This window comes from Lepidochelys olivacea, assembly GCF_965140295.1.
Source record: "Lepidochelys olivacea isolate rLepOli2 genome assembly, chromosome: 7".
Classification (NCBI taxonomy): domain Eukaryota; kingdom Metazoa; phylum Chordata; order Testudines; family Cheloniidae; genus Lepidochelys; species Lepidochelys olivacea.
Genome location: NC_140417.1, coordinates 82,070,882 through 82,085,650, shown reverse-complemented (window position 1 = coordinate 82,085,650; position 14,769 = coordinate 82,070,882). Strand labels below are relative to the sequence as shown.

The 14,769-nt window shown below is 37.0% G+C and overlaps 1 protein-coding gene across 3 annotated transcripts in view; it reads right to left on the bottom strand.

The window, feature by feature from the left end:
• Window positions 1-926: 926 nt before the first annotated feature.
• The window catches only part of CCAR1 (cell division cycle and apoptosis regulator 1), a 41,996-nt gene continuing 28,153 nt past the window's right edge, over window positions 927-14,769 (bottom strand). For all 3 annotated transcript variants that reach the window (XM_084633950.1, XM_084633952.1, XM_084633951.1), the window contains exons 17-25: window positions 12,547-12,738; window positions 10,328-10,561; window positions 9,848-9,959; window positions 8,365-8,447; window positions 6,916-7,062; window positions 6,491-6,611; window positions 5,472-5,657; window positions 4,665-4,870; window positions 927-1,973 (exon numbers count right to left, since the gene is read on the bottom strand). In XM_084633950.1, the coding sequence (XP_084490076.1) occupies window positions 1,914-1,973; window positions 4,665-4,870; window positions 5,472-5,657; window positions 6,491-6,611; window positions 6,916-7,062; window positions 8,365-8,447; window positions 9,848-9,959; window positions 10,328-10,561; window positions 12,547-12,738 (1,341 nt within the window). In that variant the 3' untranslated portion in view covers window positions 927-1,913. The remainder of the gene's footprint in view (window positions 1,974-4,664; window positions 4,871-5,471; window positions 5,658-6,490; window positions 6,612-6,915; window positions 7,063-8,364; window positions 8,448-9,847; window positions 9,960-10,327; window positions 10,562-12,546; window positions 12,739-14,769) is intronic.

The window sequence follows — 14,769 nt, the reverse complement described above, 5'->3', positions numbered from 1 at the left end:
ATCATGGATTTAATAACTTTTAGGATACTATATAGCAGTTGTTAAAACACTCCTTTTGAAAAAATTAAAACAAGTTACACAAAAACTGACTTTTTCCTCTCAGTTCATTATGAAAGCATAGTGTGCAAAATCTTTAGTTTTAAAATTCAGTCGACACATATACTGTATTGGCCAAACGGTACGAAGGTAAAAAAAGTATGAACATTTATTTTTAGCCACAGAAGAATTTTAGCCAGTGAAGCTTTTATCAAAGTCTACTAAAATTTCATTAGATTGTTTTTAAAATTGATTTCATTATTGTCCTTGTTAAATAAAACCTGACACTGAAAAAGGCAAGAAATAGACTTTTCATCTTTTTTACTCACTGTGTGTGTGTGTGTTTAATGCAAGTTAATTAGTGCCTGTCTTGATTATAGGTCTTTGCTTTTTAAAACAAAATAATAAAAAGGTATTAAGATGTTGCATATACTATTTCATCTTAATTGAAACAAAACTGGGGGGAGAGGGGGGAGTTTTTGCATGCTATTTTAATGGTTAAAAACGTTGCACTAGTTTGGCTTCAAATAACCAAAACACAAACAAGTGATAAAAGCACCAATTTAAGACTTTTTTAAACAAAACAATTTCAGGCATTTTAATACATTTTTTTAAGGAACCACAAGTTCCATGTAGGTTATTTATACATATTATGGCACTTCGAATCTTTTAACAGGTATTTAGTTACTCAGGATATCTAGGTATAAAATCAGTTGGCTAAAATTCTCCATTCTAGCAAGAAAAAACAATTTGTTTACCCCCAACGTTTTTTTGTTTTTTTTCTGAAAAGTTGCATCAAACTATGATTTCTCATACTTCATATTTGGATACGTTGCATTGACAAAGATGCCAAGTCAACTTTTAATTTAGATCACTGGTAATTTTTACACACACACACACACACACACACACACAATATACCTCAACCGTTACCATCAAAACAAGAACTGTCCTGTCCCTTATAATTTAATATTTAGTTATCCATTCTTCTGTAGGACTGTTTCAATCTTAGAAGGAATTGCACAAGCTACAAAAGAAGTCAAATTCAATTAAAGAAGACAATTTAAAATTTTCTCCAGATAAAGCATTATATGACATCCACTGGCCTGGTATCCAACCATACATTTTAATACACCACATTTGTTATTTAAAAAGTAGCATATATATATCAATCGGGAAATAAGAACAGTTAAAGGAACACAGATGACTTACATTAAAACAGGCCCGTATATTTTCATATAAATCCCACAGCCCTACTACCAACACCGTAGAGGGTTTCTATTGCTTTCTTAATTCATCTGAACTACTATATATTGTGAGGCTTTAATAGGAGCAGCCTTGGGGGAGAAAATTACAATTGGAAGGGAAAAGAAAGTTATGACAAGTAAAAAAATTCAAGCATTTTTAAAAAAATCTTTACTTGCAAAATTAAGCCACATGCTATTGTATGATTTATATTTGAATTTTAAAAGACTAATTAGACAAATAAAAATAAAACCCTAAAAATGGCAATTCTATAAATAATGAACATTTTGATTTCACTAGACTTTAATGAAAAACCATTTGGTAATTAAATACTTGCTACTGTCCATTAAGTTGATGAACTTTATTAGGGTTAAAACTGTAACAAAGTTCATCCTAAAACATTTTGCAATGCAAAATTATTTTCTCTCAAGGAGTGTCTAAATAAATTGAATGCTATGAATTACAAGCAATCTTCAGAAGCTGACTCACATTCATAAAACTTTATACATCTTTTTAGAACTAAGATATTTATACTACTAAAAAAAACCAAACATGCATCACTTCCATACACTCTGATATCATGATTTATATTACATTATGTAACACCTTTCTTCTAAACAGCAGCAGTTTTATCATACATTTGCTCCATTTTCTTTGGATTTTTGATCTTTATCTTCATTCTTTACAATATCCTATAAAAAGGGGGGGAAAAGGCAGTAGTGTAAGTTCCATTAGCAGCAGTATCCCTAAGCTAAAACCAATTTAAAGGCCCTAAACTTACAATGAAAACAAGGTACACTGTTTTACTTGTTAAACTGTCAGGTGTGTTTTATGAAAACTATTATTTCTAAGCTGCAACACGATTCCTTCCTGAAAAATTAAGGCCCCACAGATTAAGACAGGCACAAAATTAGGTTTATTTAAATTACCTGTTTTATGTCCCCATAGAATTTTTTTTTTTTTTTTTAAAGAAATCAAAAACATCTAGAGTGGAATGTTTTACAACCCAAACCCTGTTACCTCATGCCAGTATATGAGAATCAAAGCAAAACTGACTAAATTGGCTTGATTATTTTCATTGTTAAAAATAAGTAAAATGTAAAAAAGAAATAATCATGAACAATAAAAAGCACACTGGATTCTTAAAATTCAGTTTTAATGATCTAAGATGCTGTTTTTAACATGTAAATTACAGTTAAAAAATAACTTTCTTTAAATGACTGGGTCCATTCAGTTACTGATCATCTTCCTCTCATCTGAAAGTAGCACTCCGGAGGGCATTCTGCACCAAAAATTTAAAATTTTTGCACACAATATTTCAAAATTCTGCACAATTCTGCAAATTGTATTTGTTACATAAATGTGGAGGCTCCAGCATGGCATTGGGGAGCACAGGCTACTGGCTGCACAGAGGTGGGAGATCACTGTGCAGCTCCCCGACCCCGGACACTGACTCAGCAGTAAGGCTACACCCAACCCTGACAGCTCAAGGACTGGGCTGCCCCAGAAACACCCACCCTGCCCCCCTCCATGCTAGATGCACCAGGTGTGGGCTGGCAGGCTCAGCAAGGCAGGATCCAAGTGTGGAGGGGCTCAGTATGGGGGAATCCAGGTGTGGGTTGAGAATGTTCTGTTTGGGGCAATCTAGGTGCGGACGGCTCAGTGGGGGATCCGGGTGCAGGAGGGCTCTGGATGCACAGGGGCTTGTTGGGGGTTCTGGGTGCTATGGTAATGGGACTCTGCAGGGGGGTCAGGTGAAGGTGGTTGGGGCTCAGAATGGGGGGGTCTGGATGTGGTGTGGGGGGAGACAGCTCAGCAGGGGTGTCTGGGGCTCAGTGGAGGGTCCAGATGCTGGGGGAGTAGGGGATCCAGGTGAAGCTGATTGGGGTTCGGGGTGGGGTGGAGATCTGGGTGTGGGTGGCTCATCAGGGTGATGCAGATCAGCAGGAGGGTCTGGATGAACAGGGACTGGGTGGGTGGGGGAGCAGCTCCTTGCATAAGGATCCCTCCCCCTGCAGCTGAGGAGTGATGAGTGCAGCAAGTGGGGATGAGGGGAGTTTGCAGAGCTTCCTGCAGCTGGGGAAGAAATTTGGGGGTGGGTCTGACCCAGCCCCAGATGCCATGAAGGGGATGAGGAAGTCTCGTCCTCCCCAGCCAGGACTAGCAGTTGAGCCTGGCGCAGGGTAGGGAGCTGGATATTCCCCAGTCCTGTCCCCTGCCTCAGTGATTTACCTTCTGCCAGCTGCCCTGGGCACCTGAAACATACTGCTGGGGAGGGGCACATGACCACTCTTGTGGCTTCCCTTTGCTTCCCCATCAAAAAGTAATTTTTCTGCAGGGAAGCAAAGAAATCTGCGGGGGACATAAATCATGTGCAGTGGTGCAGAATTCCCCCAGGAGTAAAGTAGGAGATTCACAAGTCAGCACTACATCTAAGTAGCAGCTTCTGTGAGGCCTCCCACAGAGACATTTCTGTGGTGAAAATAAATTATGGAGAAACTACCATCTCTTCATGGATAAAGTTGAAGCTAGCTTTCCTTTATCAGTCTAACTTTGTCCACTGCCCTCATCTTCAAAACTACAATTCTCCTGAAATTTCACTTAAATGATTTTATGGTAGAGTAGAATTTTTCTGGTACATCAAACAGATCTGGCATGTTGCCTAATCTTTATTTTTAATGGACCCTTCCAACATGCCAAATGGTATCACTGAATCAACCTATAGCTGAAAGCAAGAAACTTTTCAGTTCTAATAACACCACTAAGTGTCAGAAATAGCCTACATTTATGCAAGCATTATTTAGTTAGGCCTTATAACATCCCAGTGAAGTAGATAAATAATATCACTCCAGTTATAAATAAAGTGAAACTGATGTTTACAGATGTAAGCTACTTGTCCAAGGCCACAAAGGAAGTTATTGTCACAAGAAGGATTAGATTCCAGGCCTCCTGACACCCAGAGTTCTAGGCCTTATTCACCACACCAGAATGCCTCCCATGCAAGTCTCTGGAAATACTCTACCTACCTACATCACAAGGATTCCCATATGATCCTTTTGCTCAACATAAGATTTAAGGCGGTGTAAGGCAGATTTCAGCCAGTGGGTGATATAAAGGCACAATTATGGTGGTTTTAGATACCTGAACTGTTAATTTTCATAGTTAAGGTTACACCTAAAAATAGTTTCCTGGTTTTCTTTTTTTTTTTTTTTTGAACTACACCACTCTTATTAAAATTTCTTTCCCTTAAATGACAAATACATATTTAGAGCCTTAACTACAAATTCATATGTACATGTGTCTGGGAATATTCTGAAAACTCATTTTAAAATAGCTTAGTTTATAAAGCAATACATATAACTGAAGAGTTGCAAGATTCTAACCTTTTTAAGAACGCTGTGTATTTCATCCATAACTGTGGCTAAATTTTTGATTGTCTTATTCAGCTGGCCCTCAAATTGCAAATTGGTATCTTCTGAGGTCTTCAAATTCTCTTGTACTTGGTTTAGGTCCTTTTTTACTTCTTTAAGCTCTCCAGACAGGTTTTTGTTAGAATTCTCCAACTGTAATATGGTCTTTTCATCTTCATCTGAAAAAAAGACAGACAGACAATCTCAAGTCATCTCAAATACCTTATAATATGCCCCTTACCATTCCTTTCTGCATCCTAGAAAAAACATTAATACAATTTTTTAAAAGATAGTATTAAGCATTAGCACTAATAAAATGTGATAACTAATATTTAAGCTCCTCGCAGTTTGAGAAGTAAAATAGTCTCCGTTATACTGTTCCACATGGGGCATTAAATAATTCACTCCCCAGAAAATGTCCTCAGGTGAAATAACCTGATTTTTTATGCAATTCAATACTGAACTCTGAGCAGGTCTGTTCTTTGTCGGACATGGATTTGCACTTAATTTGATCAGAAAAGGCAAACACCACAAAGGACTAACATGGCTAACAATGGTACTCCAACCTATTTGATTGGCCAATCAAGTGTTCGCTGTGCAAGTTCAAAGTGTGGGAGAGAAATAGGGGGGAAAACAGAATTTAATAATGCAAAACTGTTTTATAACACTGGGTCATAAACCAAATTCGAGAAGGTTTGAATGTTATGTACTGTATATGTAGTATTTTATAATAAACATTTCAGAAAAATCATGGTACATCTTCAAAGTACATTCTCAAACCTGTTTTCTCTTCCAGCAACTGAAGTTTTTGTTCTATTTCAGACCGCACTCTTTCACTCTTCTCTAGTTTCTGCAAAAGGCTCCCTACATCCACCATAGCTCCATTGTACACAATTAGGCCAACATTTTCTTCTGTACCCTTAGATTCTTGTTTTATAGTAGGGGATGGTAGCAGCAATCTGTTGCCTAAAATAAATTAAGTAATGTTACAAAATATGTAAAACCATTAAAAATTGGGTCAGTTTTCAACCGACCAGGATATGAAGAATGTGTTCAAAACCTTCTAAAAAGACCCTAATCTAAATATTTGAGAACCAAGGTGCTCTCTGCATATGTGAGGGAGGAGATAAAAAGCAGGCAGAGTCAGGTGTGGGGCCTGAGAAGAGCAAAAGCCGCTTGCATAACATTCTTCCCACCCTCCGTTTATTGAAGGATGGCTGCATGCATTGAATTCCATGCTAAGGGAGAGGGATAGAGTGGCTGCCCTCTGCAGTATCATTCCCCACAAACACGTTCCCCACAGGAAAGTAATCTTTATAATCAGCAAGCTCATCCACTTTCCCGTTCCAATATACAGGGTTTGCACAGTAAACATAGCGGGGAGCATGGGGAGCCAGAAGCCCTGGGTTCTGCAAACTGTCCAAGATCTATGCAGACCTCACAGGATCTACTCGTTTGAAGTGCTGAACTTGTAACTTTAAGGGAATAAATGTTTTATCCCCTCTTATCTCTGTAATATAGCAGTGATTTTAGGTGAAGTTTTGCAACCAGGCAAATTAGTACTAACTACGTAACAGAGTGGTCCCCAAACTTTTTTGTGCCTCCACCTTACCCCTGTCTGTGTTCCCTACCCCGCCAGCCACAGTTGGGGGCGGGGCCAGAAGCAGATCCAGGGGTAGAGTGGAGCTGGGTGGCACTCCCTTCCCACCCCCGTGGGCTGGCCCGGGTCCCACCACGCCCGTCTGAACATTTCTCTGCACCCCCCATAGATGGCACACCCCAGTTTGGGGATCACTGACCTAACATATCTTCCTGCAGGGCTTCAGACTCTTCCTGATTTTCTTCATCTTTTGAGGTATCAGTTAATCTTCTGTAAAAGCAAGATTCTCGAAGTACTACCTTATTAAGTAGTTTCTTAACCTAAAATATAACAAAGGAAATCAATATTATGTTACTTTGTTGAATAATTCTATTATAATAGTTTCATATATTTAGAATAGTATTTTAAAACAAATATTTGATTTAAAATATTAAATTAAGTGATTGCATTAAAATGCAAAAAAGGTTACTGATTGCAACTTATAAATTTTTCCCTGACTTGTTTAAACAGCACTAACTTGCCCACAATGAATATGCAACAACCTTTAAATATATTATACACTCTTTTTCTGCAGCATTCCTGCCTCATTGCAAAATACATTTCTATAGAATTATAAAACAGAACCTGAGCACGTGAAAGATGTAGTCCAAGTGTATACAGTATCTCCTCCATGTCCTTTTCAAGAAGGTATCCACAATGACTTTGATCAAAATAAACGAAAGCCATGAGAAGATCCCGGTTAACTGTAATCATCTGTGTCTTATCTTTCTCCTATAGAGAATACATTGCATATTAATTAGTAAGTTACAATATCAGTGTTTCCTAGTCTTTATAAATAATTAATAGAGTGCTTGGGTTAACAAGGTAGATTCCCTCTACCAATTTTACCATTTACTTTATGAGTCAAAGTTACTACTATTGCCAGTATTTTACCTATTAGGCTCATAAGTATAATATAGCTTTATTTAGTAGGACATCTCTCATACAAGCTGTATCCAAAAATTCTTAACAGAATTAAAGCACAGAAGACAGGTTTTTGTACATGTAAACAGGAAAATATTCTTTTTTCCTTTTGCTCAGGCTAGCATGGCTTTATCAAATGACAAACATCCCCGCACCAATGGTACACGTGTGTTCATAGATAATGCCCCCTCAAAAACAGTCTCAAATCTTTGAACTGACAATTATTTTCAAAACAGAACACCCATCAACTATGATTAACGAACATCAGAATCACATAAGATCCTGGGATTGATTTGCAGTCCTGCATGCATGCTTAATATTGTTTTTACACCTCCTTAGCTTAAGAGGAGAAAAGGGGTATGGGATTAAAAATCTGTTTTACTTTCTGATTTTTGGCAAATAAATCCTAGATTCACTATATTATGGTTAGTTTTCATTGTTCTGAATTTGGCATGTGGAGAAAAGCCATGGTTATTTCTGAGGAAGAGGCTCTCTTTTTTGTGTATGAGGAGACTTCCAAAAGGATTCCTGACATTATTACGGAAAAGTTAGTTTATAGCGTAATATTTTGTAGCATTAAAAGAACATCTGATTTACTGAGACATGAACATGGAAACAGCTTCAAAAAAAGGAACCAATTTGGGATTAAATCACAGAAACCTCAAAAGTCCAAAAGAAACATAAGTGGCATGAATGCATAGGCTGGGCTGGGCCACACTTCTTCCTACCCTCCTTAATAGATTGAGGCAATTTCACTGGATTTCTGCCTGCCTCAAATTGGCACTTAAAGTCAGACCAGTCGCCTCTTTTATGGATGGGCAGGACTTACTCTCAAGTCTTTCAAGCTAATTAGTATCCCACCTGAGAAAGTTAATTATGAGAGAAAAATTTAAAATAACTTACAAGATTTAGAAGAAAACATATTTAAAGTTAGTCATCAGAAGCACTCCCCTCTAACTTATTTAGATGTAAAGTTTCAGGCTAAAAGGAAAGTTTTTGAGGGAAATGAACCAGTGAAAACAGATTTTATAATGAAAACTAAGGAGCAACCTTAACCGGTACTACTTTTACATTAAGGCTATGTATAGTTATAAAACAGGCAGTAAGTACTTTATCTTTAGAAGATCTCTCTTTGCAATGTCTGTTTCCCTCTCTTCTATCATCTCGCTTGTTCATTTCCTCATCATCCCGGTCTAAAAAACAAAAGTGGAATTCAGCAAATTCACAGTGAATTAGAATCTAGAACCACTATTTCAAATGATTGTGTATGATTTTTAAAGAAAATACAGTTTGCAAAAAAAGTGATCAGATTATGACACGCTCTTCCTAAACATGAAATTGAAAGGTAAAATGTTATTTTGCAAGATTATAATTAAAATACAATTTTGTTTTTTTTCTTTTGGCCTACTTTGACACAATGCACTCAAAGAAGTCCATTTTATCTCAATATATCATTCCAATTTTCATACATAGGCCTGGTTTTCACATGGAAAGCTGGACAGACCATCAGATAAGCTAACCTTAACATAGTTCAGGTGCCACCATGTGAGTGAGGAAGAAAGTCGTGCAACTTCCTCTACTAAGACTCAAGAGTTTCAAAGATTCAAAGTTATATCCTAATAATTAACCCAAATGAGAGACAAGGGTAGGAAGAGAAGATTGATGTTTTACTGTCAGTTCATTTGGTTGTGACATTTAGGTTCTCAAACACAGAGTTATTAAAAGCTTTTTAATAAACTGCTTTTTGTAAGGTAGGCAATATAGTACCATCAAAATCTGAAATAGAAGGGAGAAAAGTTTGACAAAAGCAGGGTTGGTTTAAGGTATATAGCACTGTAGATCCATACCTTGAGACCCAGTTCTTGGGGGCCATAGGATCACCTCCCAATCCAAGTTTCAATTGAAATTTATTTATTTATTTTTTAGCTTTCATTGTGAAGAATCTGACAGTGTAAACTGCTGCAATGGTGTTTGCTCAAATCTGCTGACAGCCTGACACTAGCTCCGTGAAGTGTGAACTGCCCCATACATCTCAACTGGGTGTTTACTCCAAGACGCAGTAAACTGAGGGGCTCTGCCTACACCTCTCCAACAAAGGAGCATTCATGTGGCAAAAGAGTACAGAATAGGACAGTCCCACTTATCCTCTCCCACATCTATGGGTGAGGGGACAGAGGGCCACTGCTGCTGCTCCTGGAAAATGGAAGAGGTTTCATTCCACTGTTCCTGCTTCTTTGGGAGGAGATGGAACCAGAAGCCACCAGTTCAAGTGGGGAATGAAGGGACGTAGAGCCAAGGAAACCCTCTATTTTATGGTGTGCCAGAACCCCTGGATTGTGATAATTTGGCCCAGGAAAAAGCATAAAAATACAAGCCAACATTTTCAAACTTAAGTGCCTAACTTTATCCACCCAATAGGGTTTCAATCCTGATTTTGGCCACTCAGAATTACGACAACACAAACAAATTAGTGTCTCTAATTATACTAATACTTTAATTTTATACTTTCTAATTCTAAAGCTCTCAAGTTCAAAAAGCATATCCAGACACAATACAAAAGTTGAGGAAGTCAAAAAACTTTCACATAATATACCATCATCTTCATCTTCAGCATCTTCCGCTTCCATTGGATCATACTCTTCCTGATTATTGTCATCTTCAGTTTCTTCTTCATCTTTAGTATCATCTTTCCTTTTATCTTCCCTCTGTAATGAAAATGCCTAAAAATTAAGCAATCCAACGATGGGCAATAGCAAAATGAAAAAAATCTCACCATCATTAAAAACTTCAATACAATATATATATATATATAGTCATCCAAATTAGTATTTCTAATGAATTTAAATCATTTTACAATGACACGGCTGAATGCTGTTTAAAGAAGACACTTGAGAAAATGTGTAATTGTCAAGTTCTTAAAGATTAAGAACTACTCTATCCGAACAATCTTGATCCAGACAAATAAAATTAACACAAAAATATGAAGTTTTGGAAATTGCAGAGTAAAACACAGTAAACTGATTATTGCTTATCCAAGCAACATCATGTATTTTTACATAAACTAATTGCAGACCTTCCTCTCCTCTTTATCTTCCTTCTTATCTTTATCATCTCCAGATTTTCTCCTCTTAGGTTTTGGATCATCATTTTCATCATCTTTTTCTTCTTTTTTATCTTTTCTCTCTTCTTTTTTGCTCTTTTTCTCTTTTTTGTCCTCTCTCTCTGGAAGGGATATCAGTGCTTTGTAGATTCTGACACCAAAATCCCTTTGAAGCATTTCATTGAATAGTTCTGCAAACAATGAAACCTGAATCAAAAAACACAAGAGACAACTGGTGAAGAGAGGTATGATATTTTAAAAATATAGTTATACTGTATTTGCATTTAAGTAACCGTATCACTGCTTCCCTATCAAAATTCATATCACATTAATCGAAAACATGGCACTGTATCAGAGTAACATACTGTTTATCTAAAAAACCCAGTTTGTTTGAATATGGCCATCTGAAAAAGAAAAGTTAAAATTACAAAATTTTATATATATATATATACACACACACAGAGCAGCCCTCAGGTCCCAGATTAATTTTTGTTTTGCTATACAAATTCAAACACTCATATAGTACTAGGAGGCAGATACTATGACTTGCTATTGTAACAAATACTTAGTTTAAGCTACACCAGTTCCTTAAGTTAAGAATGATGCAGAGCATAAGAACTTGGGGGTGTGGGATGTGGAGAGGGAATCAAGAAACTGTGCATAATTAAAAACAAGTTAATTGCAGAAAGCAAACTATTTCCACACAAAAATAAAAGACAATACTATCTTTTTGTATCATAGAAGAAAATGGTACTGGCATTTAGAACATGTGAATAAAACTATTTTTAAAATGCAGATTTGCAAAGCACAACACAAAAATAAACACAAATCAGTCAAAAGCCACGAGCAAACAGTCAGTTCACATATCTACTTCACAGAAAGCCTGTGTACATAATTTAAGAATTGTAAGATTGGCTACAACTATTAATTTATTTTTACTAAAAAGCAGGCTTGTGAATTAGTCCACAAAGCAAGATGTGACTGAGTATTACAAAAAGGGATTGTATGAAAACTTGTGCAAGGAAAATAGTACCAGTTAGCCAGTTAAAAATAGAAGCCTAAGGAAAAAAAAAAATCAAGATATATCAAGAACATAAGGAAAATATCAGTAGACTTGACCTTGGAAAATGCTGAAAGGGGAAAGCAGAGACCTGGTAATTATAAACCAGTGAGTTTGAGGTATGACGGAGGAGTACTGGAAAAGGAAAAACAAAATAGTCTAAAGAGGTTTGAAAATGTATAGTGCATGTCGCAAACACCATGGTGATCTAAAGAGGTCATAAAATATTAGTTAGATATCCTAGTAAAACAATTAAGTACGAATTCCAACCCAAGAGTATAAATTCATTAAAATAGCAGACATAAAGAAAGCGTAATTACAGATGTCTGAACATGATGCTTGTCATTTAAATAAAACCAATACAATATTTACCTACAGTTATCAAAATGTGGTATCTCAAATACCAAGGTATTTCTATACACCAAGAAAAGATGAATAACTACAGTACCTATGAAAGTGACTAGCATAGACAACCATGTAAGTTCCATGAACTGCTTATGTACTAATATGCAAGACACAACATTCTGAACATGTAGTGTGTTAACATGCTCTTGGCTTATCACTATGTAAGATATTCATGAGTACAGAAAAAACATTCAAGTGGCCTTACAGCCTCAGGAAAAAGTTTTCGTTGAGAGAGAGAGAGAGAGAGAGAGAAAGAGAGAGAGAGAGAGAAAGAGAGAGAGAGAAAGAGAGAGAAAGAGAGAGAAAGAAAAACAAAAGGGAGAAATTAGAACCTATGTGTTTCTTTTAGAATTTACAGAGCAGTCATACTGCAGTGATAAATGTGGTATCAATACCTACACAGTTTTTCCAAGTATGGACTAAGGATTAAACTTCAAGTTTGTCTCTTTTTACACTAGTACCTTAATATTTAGAATTTTAGGATATAGTTGCTAACATGAAAATAAGGATTCAGTTGTAGCAGTAAGTTGTAGCAGAATTTGAATATATTACGTAATACTTTCATTGCAAAAGAAATACAGAGTCTAAGAACTATTGCATTTAAAAAGTATTTATTCAAATATTTGGTGTGAAAAGTTGGTATTTCTCAGTACAACATCCTACTACATTAAACTCACTAAAATTGCATTTCATTATGCTGTACTAGATACAAAGTAAACAAAATTACCTCAAAAGAATGCTCTTTGTTATCCTCCAGCCTGTAATCCAGAAGAACACTAAGAGACATAATACTACAATCAAATTTTCCACTTTTTGCTGCCCAGTTAGGATGTACAATGATTGCTGGTTCATCAGGCAAGATGTATCGTCTCTCTCGTCGTTGACGCTCCATTTCTTCCTGACGTTTCCTTTCTTCTTCCTAAAAAATAAACACATTTTAGAGATGAAATTTCAAACCATATATTAGCTTTAAATGCTCACTGCTTTTCACAGAATGGATAGAAGGCTTAAGTGCTGGGAAATTTATTAACAGATTGTGGGCCAGTGGCTCCTAGAGAGAATAGGGATGCTGTCCAGTGTCATCCTCTGCTGTAGAAATCCTGTTAGCCAAGGCAACATTCCACAGGGTATGCAGGAGCACCACATCCTCTGTGAGGAGCAACATACAAACCCTTATTAGCACACAGTGCTAACTGCAGTGTACTTGCTTGATAGCTGGAACGGGACCAAATTATGTTCCTTAGAGGTATGATATGCAAACTGGCAAGTTAGCAGACATTCCAAGGGCTCTTTTAAGCCCTTAAATTTCTTATATGAGAAGAGTAAAAGCTCCATTCACCACCTTCCCCCAGTGCATATGAACAGCACAGATTTACCTTTAGATGCTAAGTGGTTGGTTTTCATTTGGTTTTGTTTTTTTTTAAAAACAGGGTATCACGTTATATGCAACAACTCTAGATACAACTGCTACGGATTAAATAAAGATATAAAAAGAATGGTATTTTTATTTGTGATTGCAGTAAATTTCATCTTGCAGCAAAAAGCACAGATTTTAGCTTTTTAACTGCTAGGCCAAGAACATAAAAGTTTTGCTGTTTAAAAATACTCAAGCACAGTCTCTGCTTGCTTTTAAAAACAGTGCATTACTCAGTGTTCCAAGATACTATGTGATTGCTATCTGAAGTTAATCAAACTTGAATTTGATTAACTTGGTTGTTAATATACTGTTTTCGGATTCAACCTAAAGGAAGGAAAAATACCAGACTGTCGTCTCTGGGGAAACTGTCCCTCAGTGCAGCATCAGTGGCCAGAGACATGCAACAAATATCCCTCAAAGCAGAAGGAATCAGCAAGGTTTTCAGGGTTGGCACTAAGGAAAGAGGAGTCACCTTCCAAACTGAGGGACCAGAGTCACTCACAGCACAAAGGTCTCCAACACCAAAGTACTCCCTGGAATCATGGTGCCTCATTGCTTTTTTGAGAGTCAGCATTGGGTCTTGGGAGTACAGACGATTCCTCAGTGCTACACCATCTTTTCCAGAGCTGTGGAAAGAGGAACTGAGGCCTCTACCTAAGGAGAACTCAAATGAACCATCAGAGATGGGCCTGTGGAAGACATCGAACTGACCAAGTCTCTTCTCAGAGCAGGCTTTTCAGTAACAATGATGCCTGTGGCAGTGAGGGTTTCAGTTTTGGGCACTGAGGCAGTCTTTGGTATCAAAGAAACAGGCAACTAGTTTTCTGGTGCCAACAGATGCACTTTACAAAGATGCCAAAGTGTCTGGGGCCGATGGCATCCCAATTGGTCCTTTGCTTAAAGCATGATTTCAAATGCTTACGAAAAGGACAGACTTGAGCATTCAGCTCTTAAGATCTACTTCAGTAGGAAGAGCTGAAACCATGTCTGCATGTCTTTTCTTACATGTTTTTTCATTATTTGGCACCCAACCCTGAATTACGTTTGGCACCATGACATAGAAGCAGGGCACAAGGAATAATGCACTAGAGAATTGCCTTCTGCCAGACATGAGTCATCGAGTTTTGTCGTCAGAATGACCATCCCAGGAGAGCAGGAATGCTCACTCCTGGAAGCCAGATTTTTTTATTCAGATGAATTGTAATTGCCTGTCTTATTGAGGCCAAAGGCCAACTAGAGACAATCTGTGCAGCACCATAGGGAACAGAAGAAAACCTGAACAAAACTACATTGTGAATATGGAAACTACCACTACTACACGATGAAAAATTAAAAACTACTATTATTTGGCCAAAAGTTAAAATTTAATTTTCAAGACATGGAAGGACAGCCCTCAGTCTGCAACTAACAATGGAAAGGAACCAAGGTAGTTGTGGTCTTGTAGCTTTTTATAGGATTAATTCTGAACATTTGTCAAAATGGTTCACTGAAGCTTGTAGCACCAGAAGTGCATATGCCCATAAGAGGAAAAAT